The sequence below is a fragment of the Stegostoma tigrinum genome, chromosome 16 (genome assembly GCF_030684315.1).
Source record: "Stegostoma tigrinum isolate sSteTig4 chromosome 16, sSteTig4.hap1, whole genome shotgun sequence".
Taxonomy (NCBI): Eukaryota; Metazoa; Chordata; class Chondrichthyes; order Orectolobiformes; family Stegostomatidae; genus Stegostoma; species Stegostoma tigrinum.
Window position 1 is genome coordinate 49,809,823 of NC_081369.1, and position 22,630 is coordinate 49,832,452.

The following is a 22,630-nucleotide window of genomic DNA, read 5'->3' on the forward strand; positions in this document are numbered from 1 at the left end:
ATGTTAAGAGAAATACAATTTATTTAAACACTTGTTCAAATACAAACAAAAAAGGAAATTAGAATAACTTGACAATTAGAAAGGTTGACTGTATAATTGATACAGTACCTCTTACCAATTAACTGTTTCAATATAGTGACATTCCATAAACACCACCCCCCCTCCCCTTACCAGAAAGGTAAATTCAAACTCGGATGCTTACAGGCAATTTTCCAATCCAGGAGGAAACAACATCAATATGAGATATTGGAGAATGTAGTAGCTAGGAAACATTTTGCTGAAGCTCCAATTCTTCTGGGATCCAAACAGCTTCTGACTGCGATAGATAAAAAAAATCTAGAAACTTGATCTATGGGAACTGGCCACATCCCTGCGCTTCCATTGTTATGACTGTTTTTTTAAAAAGCCTAACCCCCTTTGATTGTTGACATATGCTGTCTTCCGTAGCCACTTCAGTATGTTTGCCTTTACAAACTCTCTTCAAAAAACAGGACAAAATAATCATTTTGAAGTGGCAATATCCTCCCGCTCTATACTGATAATCAGTTAAGCTCACGCCCTGTCTCATTTAGTCTTGTTGGAATTGACAGACATTCACAAGGAGCGATACCCTGCAAAATGAAGAAACATCAGCAAGCGTTGCACCTTTTATGAATTGCTCAGAGTCTGGGGAGCCTTCAGTTGGCTGCTGCTTTCACTGTGGCAATGCCTGACCAGTCAGAGTTGGCTTGCTTACCAATGGTCTTCCTTTTGTCTGTTAGCATGAATTGTTGTGATTGATTGAAATGTGGCATTCTTGCAATTGTCCTGATATGCACAAGAGGAACAGCATGAACTGTCAGTTGTCTTTTGCAAGAGAGGTACTTGGGTCCACTAGTCCCTCTTTGCCCCAGAATGGCAGGCAACATAGATGATACTCTTTCAATTTAAAACCAAATAGCTTTCCAAACAGGTTAGAATTCCATTGAAAATGACTTTTGAACTGAAAAACAGATGGCCTTTTAATGGGTACTACTTCTGGAATGATTTCACATAGTTTTTTTAGCATTAAAGAAAATAAAGAACGACAGATGCTGGAGATCCAAAACAAAAACAGAAATTGCTCATGAAGCTTAGGAGGTCGGTCACAAAAGTGGAGAGAAGGCAGAGTTAGTGTTTCGTGTTTGGGGATTTTTCACTGGACTCAAAATTTTTCATTCTGCTTTCTCTGCACAAATGCTGCCATATCTGCTTAGTTTCTCCTGCAATTTCTGCTTTTGTTTTTAAACTATCACCCATTTAGGTAATACAGAGGTTCTCTGCAGACTTGTGAATTGTTAAGTCTTATGTAAAAAGACTATGCGTCCTTTTGTTACAGATTTTCTAATTTCCATCAAGATTCAAAGTATTTGAAGGAACTTACATCCTAAATTATCTTTCCAAAATGCTAAAAACATAAACACTGTTCCAGTCTAATTATCATCCTTTATTTCATTTGAGAAATGCCATAATGGGTTTTGCGTTGCAGAATATACAGGTCTGCCAGTGTTCTGATAAGCAATGTTAAAAGGCGAGGCTCCTTTCAAGTTGCCTTCGCTTCTTTTTAACTTTGAAACTTCTTTGCAGTTTTTCCACACTGTGGAAGTGTTCATTACTTTCATTAAAACATGGAATTCTACCAGATGCGCTTCCCTTCCACAATCTCCAAGAATAGAATTCAATTACGAAACATGAATTTGTGGAGTTACGGTTATTGAATGTAATTAAAATCTATTTTGGAAATACAAAGTATTAAAAAGTTCCAGATTTCAATTCTTGTTTTATTAATTCTGAGTCACCCTGTGAACTTTCTTTGTGAATAACTATTTTTGAGATACCTGACACTTCTCGTCTATTCATTGTCCCCTGTTGTGATCCCTTTGTGGAGTAAATTGATTGTTGCACTGAATTGTTGCCTCATGCCTCATGCATGAACGTAAAATGCAGTCAGTAAGTAGTCAGCCGACTTACCGTTGGCCTTGGGGCATGCCTGTTGTCTGAGCAATGGCCACTGCTTCCATGTGATGCAGCTGATAGCATAGCTTTGGCGCTCATTTGCTGCTGAACGGAGCTTGCTCTCCCGAACCATTGTGAAGGGGAGTCCCATGAGCCTTATAGTCACATGGCCATTCTTCCTGAGTGGGGCCCTGTTGACCTTTCAGCTGGGGATGAAGAGGAGTTGAGAAAATCCAGATGTTGCTGATTGTGAATCTATACTGAACCAAATGCTGCTGTTAAAGTCTTCCCAGAGTGAAATGGCACAGATGTTCACTTTTATCCTCATAGAATAGAATTGAAATGTATTGTCGCTTATATTTATGAAAATATAGTGAAAGATGTATAAGTCGCCATAATCTGGTACCATTTTAATTATAAAAATGACAAACAAAATAATTGAGATAAAGTTAAGACAAAGTTCATCTTCTGTTCCCTCCATAGCAATCTGGGTTTATGGAGTAGCTATGGAACGCTGTTGCCAAAGCTTGCCCCTCAGACGGCCAAAGCAAGGATTTCCAGATGGGACCCACAATGCTACCACAGCCAAAGCTGCTGCATCACCCGCACAGCCAGGGGGAACAGACCAGATCCAACAAGTTACTGATGCTGAAAGCGTCACACAAGCTATCACTGCTTTAGTTGCTGCTTAAGCCACAAGGAATGAACTGGAACCACCATGTGACCGCCATGTAGCCGTCGCTGAAACTAAGTCACTGACGGTGAAGCAGTAGCTAAAACTGCAGCCAGGAAGAGTAGACCTAAGCCAACCGTGTCACTGATGATGAAACCTTCGCTCAAGCTGCAACCACTATGACGATGAGTGGACATCCAGGTTCACACGCTGCCCTCGTGACTGCCTTCCTCCACTGTAGCCGCAGAAAAGAAGAAATGGTGAATTTTGATAGAAAAGAAAACAAAGCAACAAAAATAAAGAACAAAGAAGAATACCGCTGGCCAGGTGCTTGGGAGTACATGGGCACAGGAGAACACTTCCTATCCTGCTGCCACAACCATCATAGCCTCACTGTAAAAACATTTGAAATTTTTACACTCTGTTGAATGAGATAGAGTTTTGTTTTAACGGTATGCTAAAATTTTAATTACGAGCAAACACCTTCGCTGCCCCTGAGAATCTAAATTTTAATTTGTGAAATGTCAACTTGTTTTTATTATGATTAATAAAGTTTTCTTTAGATTTGTTTATAATATTTTGGCTTTGATCTTAATCATTTATTTTTCCATGAAATTTTAGACCACAAGTGAAGGAAATTTTATTTTAATATGACACAGAAAGAGGTCATTTTATGCAAAATAATCCTTTTCGTTGTTTCTCCTCCTATACTTTCTTATCTGAATCTACTATTGTAATCATCTGTTTCCTTCTCGATCGTATGATTTTCTAGCTCCCCGTTAAGTGTATCAATATTATTTGCTTCAACCAAACTGTGTGGTATCTCGTTACATTATCTCATTTTACTTTGGATCAGTACATTTCTTCTGAATTCCTTAATGGATTTCTTGGTATCTACTTTAAATTAATGTTCTTCTGTCATGCCTTTGACTGCAAGAAGACCAAAGATTTGTACTTCCTGCTTTCTTGTTTGTGAGAATACTTTAATGTGATTGGCTGATTATTGCACTTCCTGTTATCACCAGTGTTGCATGCCTGAGTTTCCATTGAACTGATGCTCAATTTAAACTGGCCTATCGAATGAGAATGCTATCACTGATGATATCAAAATAATATTTTGGGCAGCCTTTTTCATGCTCAGCTATAAATGCCACAGCTTGGCCATAACCACAAAATCCAGTTTAATGTTTTTAAAAAGCAAAGGCAGAAGTTGCCTGTCACCAGGTTATAGTCCAACAGGTTTGTTTGAAATCACAAGCTTTCAGAGTGTAGCCCCTTCATCAGGTGAAGGAAACAGGTACTTACTTTGTGGTATTAAATGTAAAAGGTGTATCTGTTTCTCATTGAAAAATCTGCCTATTCTTCTGGTCTGTTATCTGAGGTAAAACTTCCAGCCCAGCCCAGCTGCCAGTCACAGTATCATCTGCCTCCAAGCTCACATTTCATATTACTCATATTATTGCGTTGGACCCACTAAAAAGTAGGAAAACATTTTTGAACCAGATATTTGGCCTGCTAATCAGTTTTGCTTTAAAGAACAAATCCAAAAATGTCTCAGACAATGTCCTATGTATCATATAAAAATCTTCATGATTTAGACTTGTTTGTACCTATCGTGACATTATTTCAGAAACTGGTAAACTTTTTAATTGTACTTGACAGATCAAATATAGGATCACAATCATACATAATTTGATGCTGAAACCTCGGACCATATTTATGACTGTGAATAACAATAGCAATTGTGAGCTGCTAACTTTCTTGAAACAAATATTGGCTGAGGAGCCTTGTCCTTTGTCCTTCCTTTAATCTTATAAACGTAATATTTAAATTTACGTTAATAAATATATGAACAGTATTGTAATATCAGTCTGGCTACAAGCCCACCTCACAACATGTTGTTTCTTACTGTCTTTGTATGTTTGTTTGTGTGTGTGTCTGTGTGTGTTGAAATCTCCAAACAGTCTGAAGTGTAAAACGAAGAATTCAGAACACAGATAGTCACATGGTTTCATAGAATCATTTCACTTACAACAAATCAGCCGATGTAAAGCTTTGTATGGATAACACTTTACAGAGTGTTCTATGGCAGCACTCTACAGAACACCCTGTAAAGTGCTTTCCATACAATGCTTTATGCATTATTGCATATTTGAAAATATTGAAATCTTCAACATTATTCCAAACTGTCACACGGTAGAAGGTATGTGAGACAGCTTCACTCTACATGTCTTTCATAGTATTTTGAAGTAGCGCTTATTTTACTGTATTGACAACCACTGATTAGACTCGAACTGTTTCTGCACTTTTTACAGGCTATCGACTCAGTTTATTTTATGGGATTCACAGAAGTGGATAAAACCTACTTTGTTGTTCGTATTTGCCGGAAACCCAATGACTTGTGTGAAGTGTGGGTGTTGCTTCGAGTTGATGGAGTTGGATGTTTTGAGGTAAGTCCCCATTCACAGCTTTTTGCAAAATACAATTTGTTTATTTTTCTAGAACGTTGTTATTTCCACAAGAATCATTAAAACTGTGCTTATTTTTCTTTTATTTTATCTCATGAAATTTAAGGGCTCGAGAACATACCCTATGGACTCACTTGCTAGTCAGCCTATAGTGAAGTTGCACACGAGACAGTCCTACAGTCTGGTTCAATTTGTAATGAGTTAGCTGATTTCTGCCAGATTAGATGCTGTAAAAACTTGCATATTTTTGAGTCAGGACCAAGGACAATGTCAGCCTAAGCTTTTGCTATTGATTGCTTTGTGAAAACATTTGGATGGGGTCAAACTGCTCAATTATCTTTTAGAAAAAACTCACTATCTAAATTTGCAGTATGCATGGTTAGTCATGTCTAAAAATGATGAGGGTAACTACTAAAGATAATGAAAGGGCATAAACAAAGTAGCTTTATTAAACTAACTTCATGGCCATGAGTACCCGCATGGGCCCAAGCTATGCCTGCCTCTTTGTAGGTTACGTGGAACAGTCCGTCTTACGCACCTACACAGGCCCCAAACCCCACCTCTTCCTCCGTTACATTGATGACTGTATCGGCGCTGCCTCTTGCTCCCCAGAGGAGCTCGAACAGTTCATCTACTTCACCAACACCTTCCACCCCAACCTCAAGTTCACCTGGGCCATCTCCAACACATCCCTCACCTTCCTGGACCTCTCAGTCTCCATCTCAGGCAACCAGCTGGTAACTGATGTCCATTTCAAGCCCACTGACTCCCACAGCTACCTAGAATACACCTCCTCCCACCCACGCCCCTGCAAAAATTCCATCCCCATTCCCAATTCCTCCGCCTCCGCCGCATCTGCTCCCACGATGAGGCATTCCACTCCCGCACATCCCAGATGTCCACGTTCTTCAAGCACCGCAACTTTCCCCCCACAGTGTTTGAGAACGCCATTGACCGCGAGTCCCGCATTTCCCGCAACACATCCCTCACACCCCGCCCCTGCCACAACCGCCCCCAGAGGATCCCCCTCATTCTCACACACCACCCCACCAACCTCCGGATACAACGCATCATCCTCCGACACTTCCGCCATCTACAATCCGACCCCACCACCCAAGCTATTTTTCCATCCCCACCCTTGTCTGCCTTCCGGAGAGACTACTCTCTCCGTGACTCCCTTGTTCGCTCCACACTCCCCTCCAACCCCACCACACCGGACACCTTCCCTTGCAACTGCAGGAAGTGCTACACTTGCCCCCACACCTCCTCCCTCACCCCTATCCCAGGCCCCAAGATGACCTTCCATATCAAGCAGATGTTCACCTGCACATCTGCCAATGTGGTATATTGTATCCATTGTACCCGGTGTGTCTTCCTCTACGTTGGCGAAACCAAGCGGAGGCTTGGGGACTGCTTTGCCGAACACCTCCGCTCGGTTCGCAACAAACAACTGCACCTCCCAGTCGCGAACCATTTCAACTCCCCCTCCCATTCGTCAGATGACATGTCCATCATGGGCCTCGTGCAGTGCCACAATGATGCCACCCGAGGGTTGCAAGAACTGCAACTCATATTCCGCTTGGGAACCCTGCAGCCCAATGGTATCAATGTGGACTTCACAAGCTTCATAATCTCCCCTTCCCCCACTGCATCCCAAAACCAGCCCAGTTCTTCTCCTCCCCCCACTGCATCCCAAAACCAGCCCAGCCTGTCTCTGCTTCCCTAAACCATCCCTTCCTCCCACCTCAAGCCGCACCTCCATTTCCTACCTACCACCTCATCCCGCCTCCTTGACCTGTCCGTCTTCCCTGGACTGACCTATCCCCTCCCTACCTCATCACCTATACTCTCCTCTCTACCTATCTTGTTTTCTCTCCACCTTCAGTCCGCCTCCTCCTCTCTCCCTATTTATCCCAGAACCCTCTCCCCATCCCCCTCTCTGATGAAGGGTCTAGGGCCGAAACGTCAGCTTTTGTGCTCCTGAGATGCTGCTTGGCCTGCTGTGTTCATCCGGTTCCACACTTTGTTATCTTTCATTCTAATTTATGCTGGTCTCTAATGCTGAATTAAATTTTCTTGGAAAAATTGAAAACAAATGTTATTTGTTATGATGAATTTTTCAGTTTGCAAAAACACAAGAGTCCTAATGAAGGGTGTAAACACAAAACATTGACTTTCTAGCTCCTCTGATGCTGCCTGACCTGCTGTGTTCCTCCAGCTTCACACTGTATTGCCTCTGACTCCAACATCTGCAGGCCGTGCTATCTCACAGTTTGAATTTAGATTTCGATTTATTATCGCAGCTGCACAAAAAATACAGTCTGAAAAGCTTTATCGCATGTTATACGCAAAGTATCGCCATGCTCTGGCACCATCTCGGAACATTTGAACATACTGCAAGATTTCATTGAAATAGAGTTCACCTTCTCTTTTCTTCTTGTTCCTCTTTCTCTGCTCCTCTGTTGCTGCTTGACATCAACGGGAGACTTTGTAATGTGTTCCTGGATCTCTGTAATGGGGTCTGGCCTCTTGGCTACAGGCCTACATCAATACCACAGTTGTGACTTTCACATCCAAACTCTCTTTGGTTCCTCCAGTTCATCCTTGGTCAGTGAAGTTGGCTTCTGAGGAGTTGTGTGGTGTCGCAGTTTTTGTAGTCCCAATGCCAAAGGTCAAAGTAATTAATGTTTCTGCCGTTTGATCTGTTACGCTGCTGTCTGGACTCACAATGGCTCCTGGTCATGTGATGTCATCCTGGTCATTGCAATGTCATCCCAGTATCAGACCACTAGTAGATGTCAGATCAGTCATTAAATGTCAGGCAACTGAAAGCAAGATGTGCGAGGACGATTATCCAAACTCTCAACTGACTATAATCTGAGAAAAAAGTTTGTTAGACAAATAGTATTTACAGTTTTTTCTACTGGATAAGATTTGTGCCAAAGCTTTGAATGCACTATGATTTATTTGCATTGGGCTTCGAGCTTCCACAATGTTAATGCTTTCATTAATTTCAGATCAAAGCCACCCCTCCCCCAAAAAAAGTGCACATGATTGAGAAATGTTGAATTACAGACTGCAGAACTCACAAGAGCGTTGAGTGTTGCCCAGACTTGCTTTCCTTTGCATCTCTCACTTTAAGCTATGGCGTTACAATTCATCATTTGAAAGAAATGCAATGTACACCAAGCACTTTAGAATGTAATTTGACCTGGGGTATTTGCAATCTTAAAGCTTTGCAATTTGAATTTGTTACGGTTGATATAAATTGATGGGAAGGAAGAAGTAAGTAAGAGATTGGTTGAAATGTAAATAATCTGTCCCATCATGGGAACATCAATAAGGATTATTTATGGGTGGCTGGGAATTCTCAGCTTTATGTAATCATTTTATTTTTCTGCCCTTCTTTTCTCACTGCTTGCTGTACATTCGACTCCCTTCCGCACATCATACACTACCAGAGCGCGTGCTTCGAAGCTTGAGACCTTCATGTCCAGAATATTTTGGCATGTTTGATCACCAAATATGAGGTGACACAAAACACAATTTTTTAAGAAGGCTAGTTTACCTAAATATATTCAGAGACAGAGAGGTGGGTGGGAGCGATGCAGGGAGGCACGCCTTCTGTTCCTGTGCAGATTTTGTGAATAAATAATCAACGGAGAAACAGGAATCCTACAAAATTTTCAGAAAGATGTCCGGCTAGCTTTGATTGGAAATACATAATCAAGATCACTGAAATGTATTAAAATATATTTGTTCACATCTTCATCAAGAGAGAAATTAATATGTGTTGAGTCAAATAGCATTTAAAGGAAAGACAGTCAGCTGATGTATTCTGGTAAAACTGCTCCTTTCAGCATCCAATCCATCCTGATACCATCAGTTCTGTGGACAGTGAGAACTCATGGAGTGGAGGGGGTGTGAAGATGGAGTGTCTTGAGACACATCAGCGATGGCGAATCACCTTTAGCGGACTTCTAAGGTCAGTAATAAAGGCATAAATGAAGGTTTGACATTTCGTAAGCAGAGTACAATTTTATTTCCTCCATTAAACCAATGGGTCCTCGCTTCAACAGCAGTAAGCTATACCCCTTAACATAGCTTAATACAATATTACACAGGGAAACATGGAGTAAATGTAACAGAGGCAAAAGGGTGTGCTTATTAAGTAAGCAGCTGTTTCAAGTGCATCAGGAATCTGTGTTCAACCTGGTAAGTTTTGGCTTGTTTTGGCGGTGAGGCAGCCACTCTCCTCCCAGGAGGAGAGTTGGAATTTTAACTGTGTTAAAGTGAGCTGCTTTTCAGGCTTAAATTCACAGAGACCCGGATATTCTCACACTGCATTCATGGACCAGGAGGGAGAGGAATTCTCCACAACAGTCAATTACTGCAGAAGTGGGAATCAGGAATAGACACTTTCTTCATCCAGGGTTGGAGCTTGGATGTTATGGATGCTGCAGTCTCTTCTAACCTTCTGCCTGCCTAACAGGAAGCCAAACTGGTCAAAAAGGCCACCTTCTGGGTGGGGAACCTGTCCATCCCAGAGATATGAAGGTTAAATCTCTTCAGCATGCAGGAAGACTGGAGTGCCGGCTTCCTCACTGCCAATCAGTAAAGATTCCATTTATGGCTAACATGCCAGACAAAGATGCTTATCCCTTAAATTCTATTGAATACATTTTCTTTTAAAATAAACCTTTGGTTAAATTGCTTTAGTCATCTTGAATTTATGCATAGGTAATTACACTTCCACTTATTTATTGTCCACTTAAATTCTTTTACTAGATCACATAATTTGTAAGATTTTTCCATTAGATAATATTAGAAAATAGAAATTGTAACACCAGATGTATTTAAAGTAATGTGCCAGGATGAAATGAGAAAATACATTTTCATACAGAGAGTGTTAGGATATAGAAGGCACTACTGGGAAAAGTGGTAGAGGCAGATTCATTGTGGCAGTCCAGAAGGTATTAGATTTTTTCTTTCCTTCGGTAATGATAGAACATAGAACATAGAACAGTACAGCACAGAACAGGCCCTTCAGCCCACAATGTTGTGCCGACCATTGATCCTCATGTATGCACCCTCAAATTTCTGTGACCATATACATGTCCAGCAGTCTCTTAAATGACCCCAATGACCTTGCTTCCACAACTGCTGCTGGCAACGCATTCCATGCTCTCACAACTCTCTGCGTAAAGAACCTGCCTCTGACATCCCCTCTATACTTTCCACCAACCAGCTTAAAACTATGACCCTTAAAACTATAGCCATTTCAGCCCTGGGAAATAGTCTCTGGCTATCAACTCTATCTATGCCTCTCGTTATCTTGTATACCTCAATTAGGTCCCCTCTCCTCCTCCTTTTCTCCAATGAAAAGAGACCGAGCTCAGTCAACCTCTTTTCAAAAGATAAGCCCTCCAGTCCAGGCAGCATCCTGGTAAACCTCCTCTGAACCCTCTCCAAAGCATCCACATCTTTCCTATAATAGGGCGCCCAGAACTGGACGCAGTATTCCAAGTGCGGTCTAACCAAAGTTTTATAGAGCTGCAACAAGATCTCACGACTCTTAAACTCAATCCCCCTGTTAATGAAAGCCAAAACACCATATGCTTTCTTAACAACCCTGTCCACTTGGGTGGCCATTTTAAGGGATCTATGTATCTGCACACCAAGATCCCTCTGTTCCTCCACACTGCCAAGAATCCTATCCTTAATCCTGTACTCAGCTTTCAAATTCGACCTTCCAAAATGCATCACCTCGCATTTATCCAGGTTGAACTCCATCTGCCACCTCTCAGCCCATCTCTGCATCCTGTCAATGTCCCGCTGCAGCCTACAACAGCCCTCTACACTGTCAACGACACCTCCGACCTTTGTGTCGTCTGCAAACTTGCTGACCCATCCTTCAATCCCCTCATCCAAGTCATTAATAAAAATTACAAACAGTAGAGGCCCAAGGACAGAGCCCTGTGGAACCCCACTCACCACTGACTTCCAGGCAGAATATTTTCCTTCTACTACCACTCGCTGTCTTCTGTTGGCCAGCCAATTCTGTATCCAAGCAGCTAAGTTCCCCTGTATCCCATTCCTCCTGACCTTCTGAATGAGCCTACCATGGGGAACCTTATCAAATGCCTTACTGAAGTCCATATACACCACATCCACAGCTCAACCCTCATCAACCTTTCTAGTCACATCCTCAAAAAACTCGATAAGGTTTGTAAGGCATGACCTACCCCTCACAAAGCCGTGTTGACTGTATTTGATCAAGCCATGCTCTTCCCGATGGTCATAAATCTTATCCCTCAGAATCCTTTCTAACACCTTGCAGACGACAGACGTGAGACTTACTGGTCTATAATTGCCGGGGATTTCCCTATTTCCTTTCTTGAAGAGAGGAATTACATTTGCCTCTCTCCAGTCCTCAGGTACGACTCCAGTGGAGAGCGAGGATGCAAAGATCTTCGCAAGTGGCGAAGCAATTGCATTTCTCGCTTCCCAATGCAGCCGAGGACAAATCTGGTCCAGGCCTGGCGACTTGTCAATCTTAATGTTTGACAAAATTTTCAGCACATCAGCTTCCTGTATCTCTATCCATTCCAGCATGCACACCTGCTCTTCAAAGGTTTCATTCACTACAAAGTTCGTTTCTTTCGTAAAGACAGAAGCAAAAAACTCATTTAGGGCTTCCCCTACCTCCTCAGGCTCCACACACAAGTTCCCTATGCTATCCCTGATCGGCCCTACTCTTTCTTTGATCATTCTCTTATTCCTCACGTAAGTGTAAAATGCCTTTGTGTTTTCCCGGATTCCTTCTGCCAAGCCTTTCTCGTGCCCCCTCCTGGCTCTCCTCAGACCATTTTTGAGCTCCTTCCTTGCCTGCATGTAATCCTCTCTAGCTGAACTTGACCCTAGCTTCCTCCACCTTATGTAAGCTACCTTCTTCCTTTTCACAAGAAGCTCCACCGCTCTCGTCATCCAAGGTTCCTTTATCTTACCCCTTCTTGCCTGTCTCAGAGGGACATATTTACTCATCACTCCCAACAACTGTTCCTTAAACAGTCTCCACATGTCTATAGTTCCCTTACCAATGAACAACTGCTCCCAGTCCATGCTTCCTAACTCATGTCTAATCGCATCATAGTTTCCTCTTCCCCAATTAAATATCCTCCCATTTTGCCTAATCCTCTCCTTCTCCATAGCTATGTAGAATGTGAGGCAGTTATGGTCACTATCACCAAAATGCTCTCTCACCACAAGATCTGATACCTGCCCCGGCTCGTTTCCGAGCACCAAGTCTAGAATGGCCTCTCCCCTCGTCGGCCTGTCAACGTACTGCGTTAGGAAACCCTCCTGAACACACCTTACAAAAACAGCTCCATTCAAATCTTCTGCTCGAAGGAGGTTCCAATCAATATTAGGAAAGTTAAAGTCACCCATTACAACAACCCTACTGCGTCCACACTTTTCCAAAATCTGTCGACCTATGCTTTCTTCAATCTCCCTGCTGCTATTGGGGGGCCTGTAGTAAACCCCTAACGAGGTGACTACTCCCTTGCTGTTCCTAATTTCCACCCATACTGACTCAGTAGGCAGATCTTCCTCGACAATGGAAGCTTCTGTAGCCGTGATACCCTCTCTGATTACTAGTGCTACACCCCCTCCTCTTTTTCCCCCCTCCCTATTCTTTTTAAATGTTCTAAACCCTGGAACATCCAGCAACCATTCCTGCCCATGAGAAACCCATGTCTCTGATATGGCCACAACATCATAGCACCAGGTACTGATCCATGCTCTAAGTTCATCACTTTTATTCCTGATATTCCTTGCATTAAAGCAAACACACTTTAACCGATCCCATGGTTCCTTCCCAGGAAAATCCTTCCCACTAGCTGGTCTACCTCTTGCTACTGCCTCACCTGCATCAATGCTCACCTCTGGTATACAGCTCAGGTTCCCACCCCGCTGCCATACTAGTTTAAACCCTCTCGAACTACTCGAGCAAACCTTCCACCCAGGACATTGGTCCCCTTCCAGTTCAGATGCAACCCGTCCTTCTTGTACAGGTCCCACCTTCCCCAGAAGGCATCCCAATTATCTACATATCTGAAGCCCTCCCTCCTACACCAGCTGCGTAGCCACGTGTTCAGCTGCGCCCGCTCCCTGTTCCTCACCTCGCTATCTCGTGGCACCGGTAGTAAACCAGAGAACACTACTCTGTTCGTCCTGCTCTGCAGCTTCCATCCTAACTCCCTGAAATCACTTTTTATATCCTCAATCCTATTTCTGGCTATATCATTTGTGCCAATATGTAACACGATTTCTGGCTGTTCGCCCTCCCCTTTTAGAACCTTATACACCCGATCGGAGACGTCCCGGACCCTGGCACCAGGGAGGCAACATACCTTCCGGGAATCCCGATCTTGACCACAAAATCTCCTGTCGATACCCCTAACTATCGAGTCCCCTACCACGTGTACTTTTCTATTCTGCCCCCTTCCCTTCTTTGCCACAAATGATGGGCAGGCAAACGAGGAAAGAGCAGGTGATTGACACCTGATAGTAGATCTTGTGCAGGCATGATGGACCAAATGGTCTTCAACACGAGCTATCCTCTGAATCTGTGAAAGACGTCTTTCGGTTTGTTTTCAATTTAATTGCCTCTTGGATTTCATGGATTGTTCACAAGTTTATCTTAACATGTATAAGTATTTTGTGAGGCTGGATGAACACAGCAGGCCCAGGAGCATCTCAGGAGCACAAAAGCTGACGTTTCGGGCCGAGACCCTTCATCATCCCCTCTGATGAAGAGTCTCGGCCCAAAACATCAGCTTTTGTGCTCCTGAGATGCTGCTTGGCCTGCTGTGTTCATCCAGCCTCACATTTTATTATCTTGGATTCTCCAGCATCTGCAGTTCCCATTATCACATGTATAAGTATTTTGTCTGGTTTTCGGTCTGACTCTTAATTCCCTAATTGTTCCTCTGCTATTTAAACCACTTACTGCACTGAACAATTCACTTGGTTCAGTTTTGTGGTCCACAAATAAGTAAGCATGTGTCTCCTCCAATTCCTCTGAAAGTAAATAACCTCGACTTATTTGGTATTTCCTGTGCCTTGAGATTTCTGATAAATGGAATCATCTGGGTTACTTGCCCTGCTGTCCTTCTTAGTAGAGTGTTATAGATTTGCATGTGATTACACAATGTGCTCAGTCATTATGATATCACACTAAGTTAGATGAAGTATGTACAGATTTTGCTTCACACACCTCTTGTGCAGTGTAACCTGTATGCCTCACTCTGGCCAAACACCCTATGAGCTGTATGACCTTGCTTACTATGATCTACCTGTACTGCTTGAAAACAAAGCTTTTCACTGTACTTAGGTACATGTGACAACAAATCAAATCAAAATCAACATTTGAATAAATTAATATGTTTCTGACATATATTGTTATTTCATTTGGATGTGACTGAAAGGCTTTCAAATTGCAAAGTGTTTATAAGTGTGATAGGGAGTTAAATTGGTCAACTATTGAGAAAGAGTGTGTGGATTGTCATATGTTGCTGACCCACGGACATTCATTGCCTTCAGGAAGCACTTTGAATTTATAGTACCCATTGTTTTACAAGACTGTTGTGTAGAGAATTTGATGCCCACAATTTGGTTTGCTGCAGAAGAATCAACATTGTGATGTCTACTTAAATACAACGTTAAACGTACCATTTGGGATTGCAAACAGATGAAAGTCCCAATTATGAATAGAATCTGCACTGTAATCAACTGAAAAATATTTGAACATGCGCAAGAATCAAGTATAGGAAACCTCCAACGAAAGCTCCAAAAATTTGTCCAATTGGACTCAGAACCAGGAGAAATAATTCAATAATTAATCTAAACTGAAATAATTTGTGACAGCTAACAAACATGCAAAGTCTAAAAGGCTTTCATTACACCAGAGGATTAATTTACATGCTTCATGATACATTTCGAAACAATGCTTGCAGGGAGTTTTGTATTGTTTGAAATAATCAGCCTGTTCAGAGATGTTAATATGCATCTACCGTTGCAAGTGGGACTTGACCCTAGGCTTCCTGGCCCAGAGGCAGGGATACTGTCATTGCGCACAAGAGCCCTTCCTTTCCTCTTTATATTTTTAATTCTGGAAGTGCTATCACACGCAACTCAACAGCTGCTTTATTTTCCCACCACCAAGCTGCCTGTGGTACTTTTTAATCCATTATCCACCACCACTAAATCATAGGAGTGTTTCAGTTACTTGCAATGGTTGGCAAAAGCAATACAGTCCAGTAAAAGTGAGGTAGATTGAGAGGGGATGAAATCAAAATGGAGTTGGAAGGGGAGACAAGGCATCCTGACCCTCTGTGGTCTTTCAAAAGCATTGAGAGTATTGATGGACACAGTGTGCTCTGTCTTCAAGGACACCCAGACCCAAATGTAGCCCTCCACTGCCTGTATGTACTAATGGCCAACTTCGCATGGCCCAGGAGCCAAACTTTCCAATGAACACCAGGACGTCGTTTGGCTGGTGATGAGGACGGCTCTGCCTGTGGGATACTTAAAGCATGCTCCATGCCATCGCATGCTGCCCTCAAAGTGGCCATGGATGGGACAAGATTGTCACACAGCTCTGCCTGGGATGCGCCTATGCAAAGGAAGTCTGGAGAGAAGTGCAGTGATTTTTGTCGAGGTTCATCTTGAGCAGCTCCGTGATGCCGGGCTCAGCACTCTACGGTCTGTTCCCTGGGAGTCACACTGAGACAAACATCAACTGCGCCTGGATGACCATCAACTCGGTAAAAAGACACTCTTTGATCTGCCTGAAACTCGCTGGTCCTGCAGTTGTCCCTGACTGAGTGTTGCAGACTGGCACATTCCAAGGTCCACAACAACATGCTGAGGGACGCATTAAATCTTGCGGCAGCTGCTGTCAAGGCGCCGTGGGGAAAGACCACTGTATAAGGTCCTACTGCCAAAGTATAACGGGGGCCTATTCAGTAAACGGACTCTCCATGATGCCTCAGCTAAATGTGGAGATTGTAACTGTAAATATAGAGAAAGCTAAACCCTATTGTTTGTTTCTTCCTCTTAAGTAAAGACAGTATAGATCTGAATGGCGTCATTAACTGTGTCTGTACATAAAAATTTCCTTCTATGAATGAAGTATATTTTTGAAATAAAGTAACAATTTCCAAAGAAGGGTCACTGGACTTGAAAAAAAAAAGTTGGTTTCTTCTCCATAGCTTTTGCTTGACCTGCTGAGTTTCTGCAGCAATTTCTGTTTTGTTATAAAGCACAAGCACTGTTTAAATTTTACTTACCTGATTTTATATTTCCGTTATTTAGAAGGGGACCATACAAAAATAAATGGACTGAAGACGAAGGGGAACTTCTGTACGTCAAGTTTACTTTTACGTAAGTTGTGGAATTTAACAGACAGGATGGCTTGAAAGACATTTGACATTTATAAAATGACTTAGAGGTGTGCAGTACAGGTCTTGAGTCCAATGAAATGTTTGCAGTGTCTCCTGTAATCTCTTTGAATTTATACAGCAGGTAGTTGAAAAATCCTGGTTCAAAAATTTTCAGATTTGACTCTTGGTGTGCATTAACTAATCCAGAGGTGCAATTGCTAGAGAACTGGTGGGTGACAGAGGGAAAAGCAGGCAAATTGTTGCTAATTACTAATAAATGATTCAAAATGGAAATGTTTGCATCACAGCCTTTGAGTAAGTACAACTAGTGCATGCCGAAACTCTGCACAAGAACAGCCAACATTAAATTGAGTAATTAATAGCATGGAGAGTCCCTCTTTTGGAATCAGATTAATGGCCATCAAACAAACCCATGGAAATAAATCAACATCTTTTCGTGAAATTTTGGAACAGAAGCATAAAATAATTACAGCCAGAAGGAGACCATGTTTGTCTGCCTTTTCAGCACTTTCTCTCTGCAAGAGTAGCTGCTCCAGTCCCTATCTCTTTCCATTCCCCCATAGTCCTGCAAAACTCTGCTATTCAGATAATTTTAAATGCCACAATTAAATTTGCTAGCAACATACACTCAGTGTACTCCAGATCTTAATGATATGTAAAAAGGTTTTTCCTCATGTAACATTCAGATGTTTTACAATTCAGTGTAAATCAGTGTTGTCCATTCTCCAGCCTTGTACAATGGGAACAGTTTCTCCATCTCCGTCTCCATAACTGTCATGATTTTGAGCACAACTAGCAAATCTCCTCTCTACCTTCTCTCTAAGAAGGGCAACCCCTGTTTCTTCAAATCATCCACTGAACTGAAGTTCGTGATTCCTGGCAAAGTTCTCATAAATGTTTGCAGTATCCTCATTGTCATGCCCAAAATTAGACAAACTGTACCAATTGAGGTTGACTTGTTATTTCATAAAGATTCATCGTAAACTCCAGAATTTTAATAGACAGCCATACTTGATTCGAAATGTTAACTCTGTTTCCGTCTGGCATTGCTGCAAGATTTGCTGAGTTTTTCCAGCACTTTGGTTTTATTTCATATCTCTGCCAAACACAATATTTTGATTTTATTGCCATAAACTGATGGCTTTTGTATTCTTCGTTTCTATTTATAAATGCAGAATTCCAAAAAAATTGGGTCTAGGGCTAACTTTGCAAGTGAGTGGCAAGTAGTGAATCAGCTGACAGTGAGGAGTGAGTGTGATCAATTTCTCAACCTGCATCATAACCATTATTAGTTGTGCATATCTACCCATAGGTTCCAACTGCTCCTGTACCCTCTTAGCCTTGTACTGCTCAACAAGTCCACACCAACCTTCAGATCACCCCACCCAGATCCATCCAGCTATAACTCGCCTAATCTACACATCCCGAACATTATGGACAATTTAGCACGGCCAATCCACCTAGCCTACACTTCTTTGGACTATGGGAGGAAAGCAGAACACCAGGATGAAATCCACGCAGACACGGGGTGAATGTGCAAACTTCACACAGTCAGTCACCCAATGGTGGAATTGAACCCGGGTCTCTGGAGCTGTGAGGCAGCAGTGCCACTATGCTGCCGTATCTTTCCATTCGGTCAGCCTGTCCATGTCACCTTGATGTTTATCCCAGATTACAACAGTTCCCAAATTCTGTATCACCTGCAAATTTTGAAATTGAGCCCTGTACATCCACATCTAAGTCATTAATATATATCAGGAAAGCAGTACAGAACTCTGAGGAACCCAACTATATATAGTGCTCCAGTACAAAGTTAACCATCCTACTCCCTGTTTCCTCTCAATCAGCCAACTTTATATCCTCTTGCTGCTCTCCTTTTTATTACATGGACTTTAATTTTGTAAGTGGCACTTTGTAAGATGTAATTTGGACATGTATCATCACAACTGCAGTGTAATCCTCATCAGCGCACTCAGTCGCCTTAAGAAAAATCTCAATCAAGTTGGTGAAACACAACCAAAAGCAATTCACACTGGCTTTCCTTAATTAACTATTGGGTTGTTAATGTAGCCACAGATAGGCCATTCTTAAAATTCTCCCCACCACTTGAGGTTAAAATGACTTGTTTGTAGTTGCAGGCCTTATTAAAGAATCACAACGTTATTATTGTGTTGAAGGAGACTGTTTCGCTGATCATGTCCCAGAGTATTCAGGGATGTGCAGGCTGGGTAGGTTAGCCATGGAAATTGGAGGGTTACAGGAATAGGGCCATGGGTGAGTGTGGTCGGGATGTTCTTTCGAGGGTTGGTGTGGACTCCTTGGGCCAAATGGCCTGCTCCCACACTGTAAGTATTCAATGATTCTGTGTTTGCACTGTCCCTCTGATGACAATTAGGAATTAGTACCATTTTCCTGGTAACCCTGCATGTTGTTTTTGTCCAGATAATTACCTAAAGCTTTCGTGAATCCCTTGATTGAATCTCTGTCCAACACACTTGCAGGCAGTGCATTCCAGACTTGCAGGGTTTTTTCAAATCACTTTGATTATTTTGCAAATTACTTTAAATCTGTGCCTTCTTATTCTTGGTCCTTTTACAACTGAAACAGTTTCTACTCGATTCAGACTCTCCATGATTTTGTAAACTTCGAATAATTTCCTCTTATTCTTCTCCTGTTTGGGAAAAAACAATTCACCACAACCGCCCAAAAAGGATCCCCCTCGTTCTCATACACCACCCCACCAACCTCCGGATCCAACGCATCATCCTCCGACACTTCCGCCATCTACAATTCGACCCCACCACCCAAGACATTTTTCCATCCCCACCCCTGTCTGCTTTCCGGAGAGACCACTCTCTCCGTAACTCCCTTGTTCGCTCCACACTGCCCTCCAACCCCACCACACCCGGCACCTTCCCCTGCAACCGCAGGAAATGCTACACTTGCCCCCACGCCTCCTCCCTCACCCCTATCCCAGGCCCTAAGATGACTTTCCACATTAAGCAGAGGTTCACCTGCACATCTGCCAATGTGGTATACTGCATCCACTGTACCTGGTGTGGCTTCCTCTACATTGGGGAAACCAAGCGGAGGCTTGGGGACCGCTTTGCAGAACACCTCCGCTCGGTTCGCAATAAACAACTGCACCTCCCAGTTGCAAACCATTTCCACTCCCCCTCCCATTCTTTAGATGACATGTCCATCATGGGCCTCCTGCACTGCCACAATGATGCCACCCGAAGGTTGCAGGAACAGCAACTCATATTCCGCTTGGGAACCCTGAAGCCCAATGGTATCAATGTGGACTTTACCAGCTTCAAAATCTCCCCTTCCCCCACCGCATCCCAAAACCAGCCCAGTTTGTCCCCTCGACCCACTGCACTACACAACCAGCCCAGCTCAACCCCTCCACCCACTGCATCCCAAAACCAGTCCAACCTGTCTCTGCCTCCCTAACCTGTTCTTCCTCTCACCCATCCCTTCCTCCCACCCCAAGCCGCACCTCCATCTCCTACCTACTAACCTCATCCCACCTCCTCGACCTGTCCGTCTTCCCTGGACTGACCTATCCCCTCCCTACCTCCCCACCTATACTCTCCTCTCCACCTATCTTCTTTTCTCTCCATCTTCAGTCCGCGTCCCCCTCTCTCCCTATTTATTCCAGAACCCTCACCCCATCCCCCTTTCTGATGAAGGGTCTAGGCCCGAAACATCAGCTTTTGTGCTCCTGAGATGCTGCTTGGCCTGCTGTGTTCATCCAGCCTCACATTTTATTATCCAACTTCACCAGTCAGTCTTCATAACTGAAGCTACTCATCCCTGAAACCAAATTGGTAAACCTCCAATTTATTTGCATCCTTTCCGCAGTGTAGCACCCAGAATTTTACATAACTAATTTTACATGACTAATTTTTTCTGTAAGTTCCACATAACCTCTTTCCTCTTGTATTCTTTGCCCTATCTTCTTGTTTCTGCAAATACTCTAAACAGTCCCATTTATTCTCCATGTTTTTCCTGACAAAGTATGTCACCTCACATGTTTCCACATTGAATTTCATCTGTCACCAGTTTGTCTATTCCAGGAACTTGTCAATGGCCTTTTGAAATTCTGCACCACCCTCCTCACAAATACCCAAGTTTTGTACCATCTACCAACTTTGAAATTGTCTTCTTTGTATCAGGGAAAACAAGGCTCCCAATACTGATCCTCCAGCTCCAAAAATATCCCTTGACCATTACTGCCTGTTTCCTTTCTCTCAGCCATTATTGCATGCATGTTATTGTCTCTTTTATGTACTGTCTGTTTTATTCCATAAACTCTAAATTTTCTCAGATGTTGTGGCACTGTGTAAAAGGCCACTTAGAAGACCAAGTACAACACAATCCTCAGTGTTACCTTTCAAATCAAAACTCTGACACGTTATTAAAGATCATTTTTCCTCAATTTACTAATGCTGGTTGCAACATGTGACTGTGAATTCTGTGTTGAATTCTTCTTATACCTTTCTTTTTAAATGAAAGGAGGATGCAGAAACTGGCAGGAAAGAAGTGGCGAGAGACAAAGAAAGCTGCACTGGCTTTGGAGATTTCTGTGAAATATGCTTGCAGAGAAAGGAAACAACAAAGCCTAACCACAGAACATTATGCTGTGTATTACTTTATGTCATAATATCAAATAGTTTCAAAAGTTATGGAAAAAATAGCTGCCAATTTTTACGAACCCTCCCAAACCACACAGTGGGAATCTGCACAAATGGAATGTTTTTGGAACTTAGCATGTTTATTCCATTCTAAGGTAATGGAAGTTAAAACTCACTCAACTGGCCAACAAAAGGAATGGCACAGATTGAGGTTCTCCTTATCTGAATGGGGAATTGATTGCATAAGACAAAAGAAAACATTAGAGTCTAAATTGCCTCGCTCTCATAAACAAGGTTGGTGATGGACAAATAGAAGGAAAAACACCAACTTCATGCAGCCTGTCCATTAGAATGATTATTACATGCAGCCAACATGGCCAGATTGTTGAGAAGTTACATATTCAGGAGGGCTACAAAAGTTGTAAGAGGCTAACATATGTCAAAGATAGGATTCTCTCATGCTCTGTGTGAAAGGAAATCTGCCATCTTTACTGGCCTGGCTGACATCTGACTCCAAACCCACAGCAATGTAGTTGACTCTTAATTACCCTCTAAAATAGCCAAGCAAGCCACTCAGTTGAAGAGCAGAGATAGTGGGAACTGCAGATGCTGGAGAATCCGAGATAACAAGGTGTGGAGCTGGGTGAATACAGCAGGCCAAGCAACATCATAGGGGCAGGAAGGCTGACGTTTTGGGCCTAGACCCTTTCTGATGAATAGCAGTTAGGTATGGGCAACAAATGCTGGCCACGCTAGTGACGCTGATATCCCATGAAGGAATAAACACAATTTAAACCCAGTCTGCACCTTTTAAAGTGGAGATACATTGTGGATGGGACAGTTGCAGAGATCTTTGTACGACTCACTCCGATGTAGAAAAACACCGAATAATGGCACAACTAGATCGGGGTGGGGAGTTAGGCAAAAGTGTGCTCTAATATATATGTTGCAATGGTGGAGGTTCATGAGGTCATGGTTGAGGAGGTGCAAAGGAGGAAATAAGAACTGGATACCCACCAGAGACAGACACAGAAGGCAGTAGACCCAGAAGACGTGCAGTTAATACTCGTGGCTGAGATTTTACCAGTCTCGAAGTGGTGGGAAGGGAAGTAGGCTTGGGGGTATCGATAAGATGCTGGGAGCACCCATGTTAGGATAATAGCTCAACCACATCATGACTTGAAGCACAGGCCAATTATGCCAATTAAAAGCCCTATTTAGGACCACTTTCATGAGCGACCAGCATTTTGTCTATGGCAGAGTGGTCTGTTACCAAGTTGGCAGCCATTCAGCACAGACATAGCCTCAACCTGTAGACAGCACATTGAAATGGGAGGGTCCACAAAGGAAGCCGCAGATGGAAATGACCACCCTCTGTCACTTGCTGTTACTGCAGGAGGGCATCGC

At 42.8% G+C, this 22,630-nt stretch overlaps 1 protein-coding gene across 7 annotated transcripts in view; it reads left to right on the forward strand.

Moving 5' to 3' along the window:
* Window positions 1–22,630, forward strand: part of LOC125459733 (putative phosphoenolpyruvate synthase) — a 160,786-nt gene that overhangs the window by 14,774 nt on the left and 123,382 nt on the right. For 3 of the 7 annotated variants that reach the window (XM_059651757.1, XM_059651756.1, XM_059651758.1), the window contains exons 2-5: window positions 2,458–3,042; window positions 4,963–5,097; window positions 8,976–9,100; window positions 16,495–16,563. In XM_059651757.1, the coding sequence (XP_059507740.1) occupies window positions 2,827–3,042; window positions 4,963–5,097; window positions 8,976–9,100; window positions 16,495–16,563 (545 nt within the window). In that variant the 5' untranslated portion in view covers window positions 2,458–2,826. Of the gene's footprint in view, window positions 1–2,457; window positions 3,100–4,962; window positions 5,098–8,975; window positions 9,101–16,494; window positions 16,564–22,630 lie in introns of those variants that run through there. The other 4 variants (XM_059651755.1, XM_059651753.1, XM_059651754.1 and 1 more) reach the window with 2 other exon arrangements.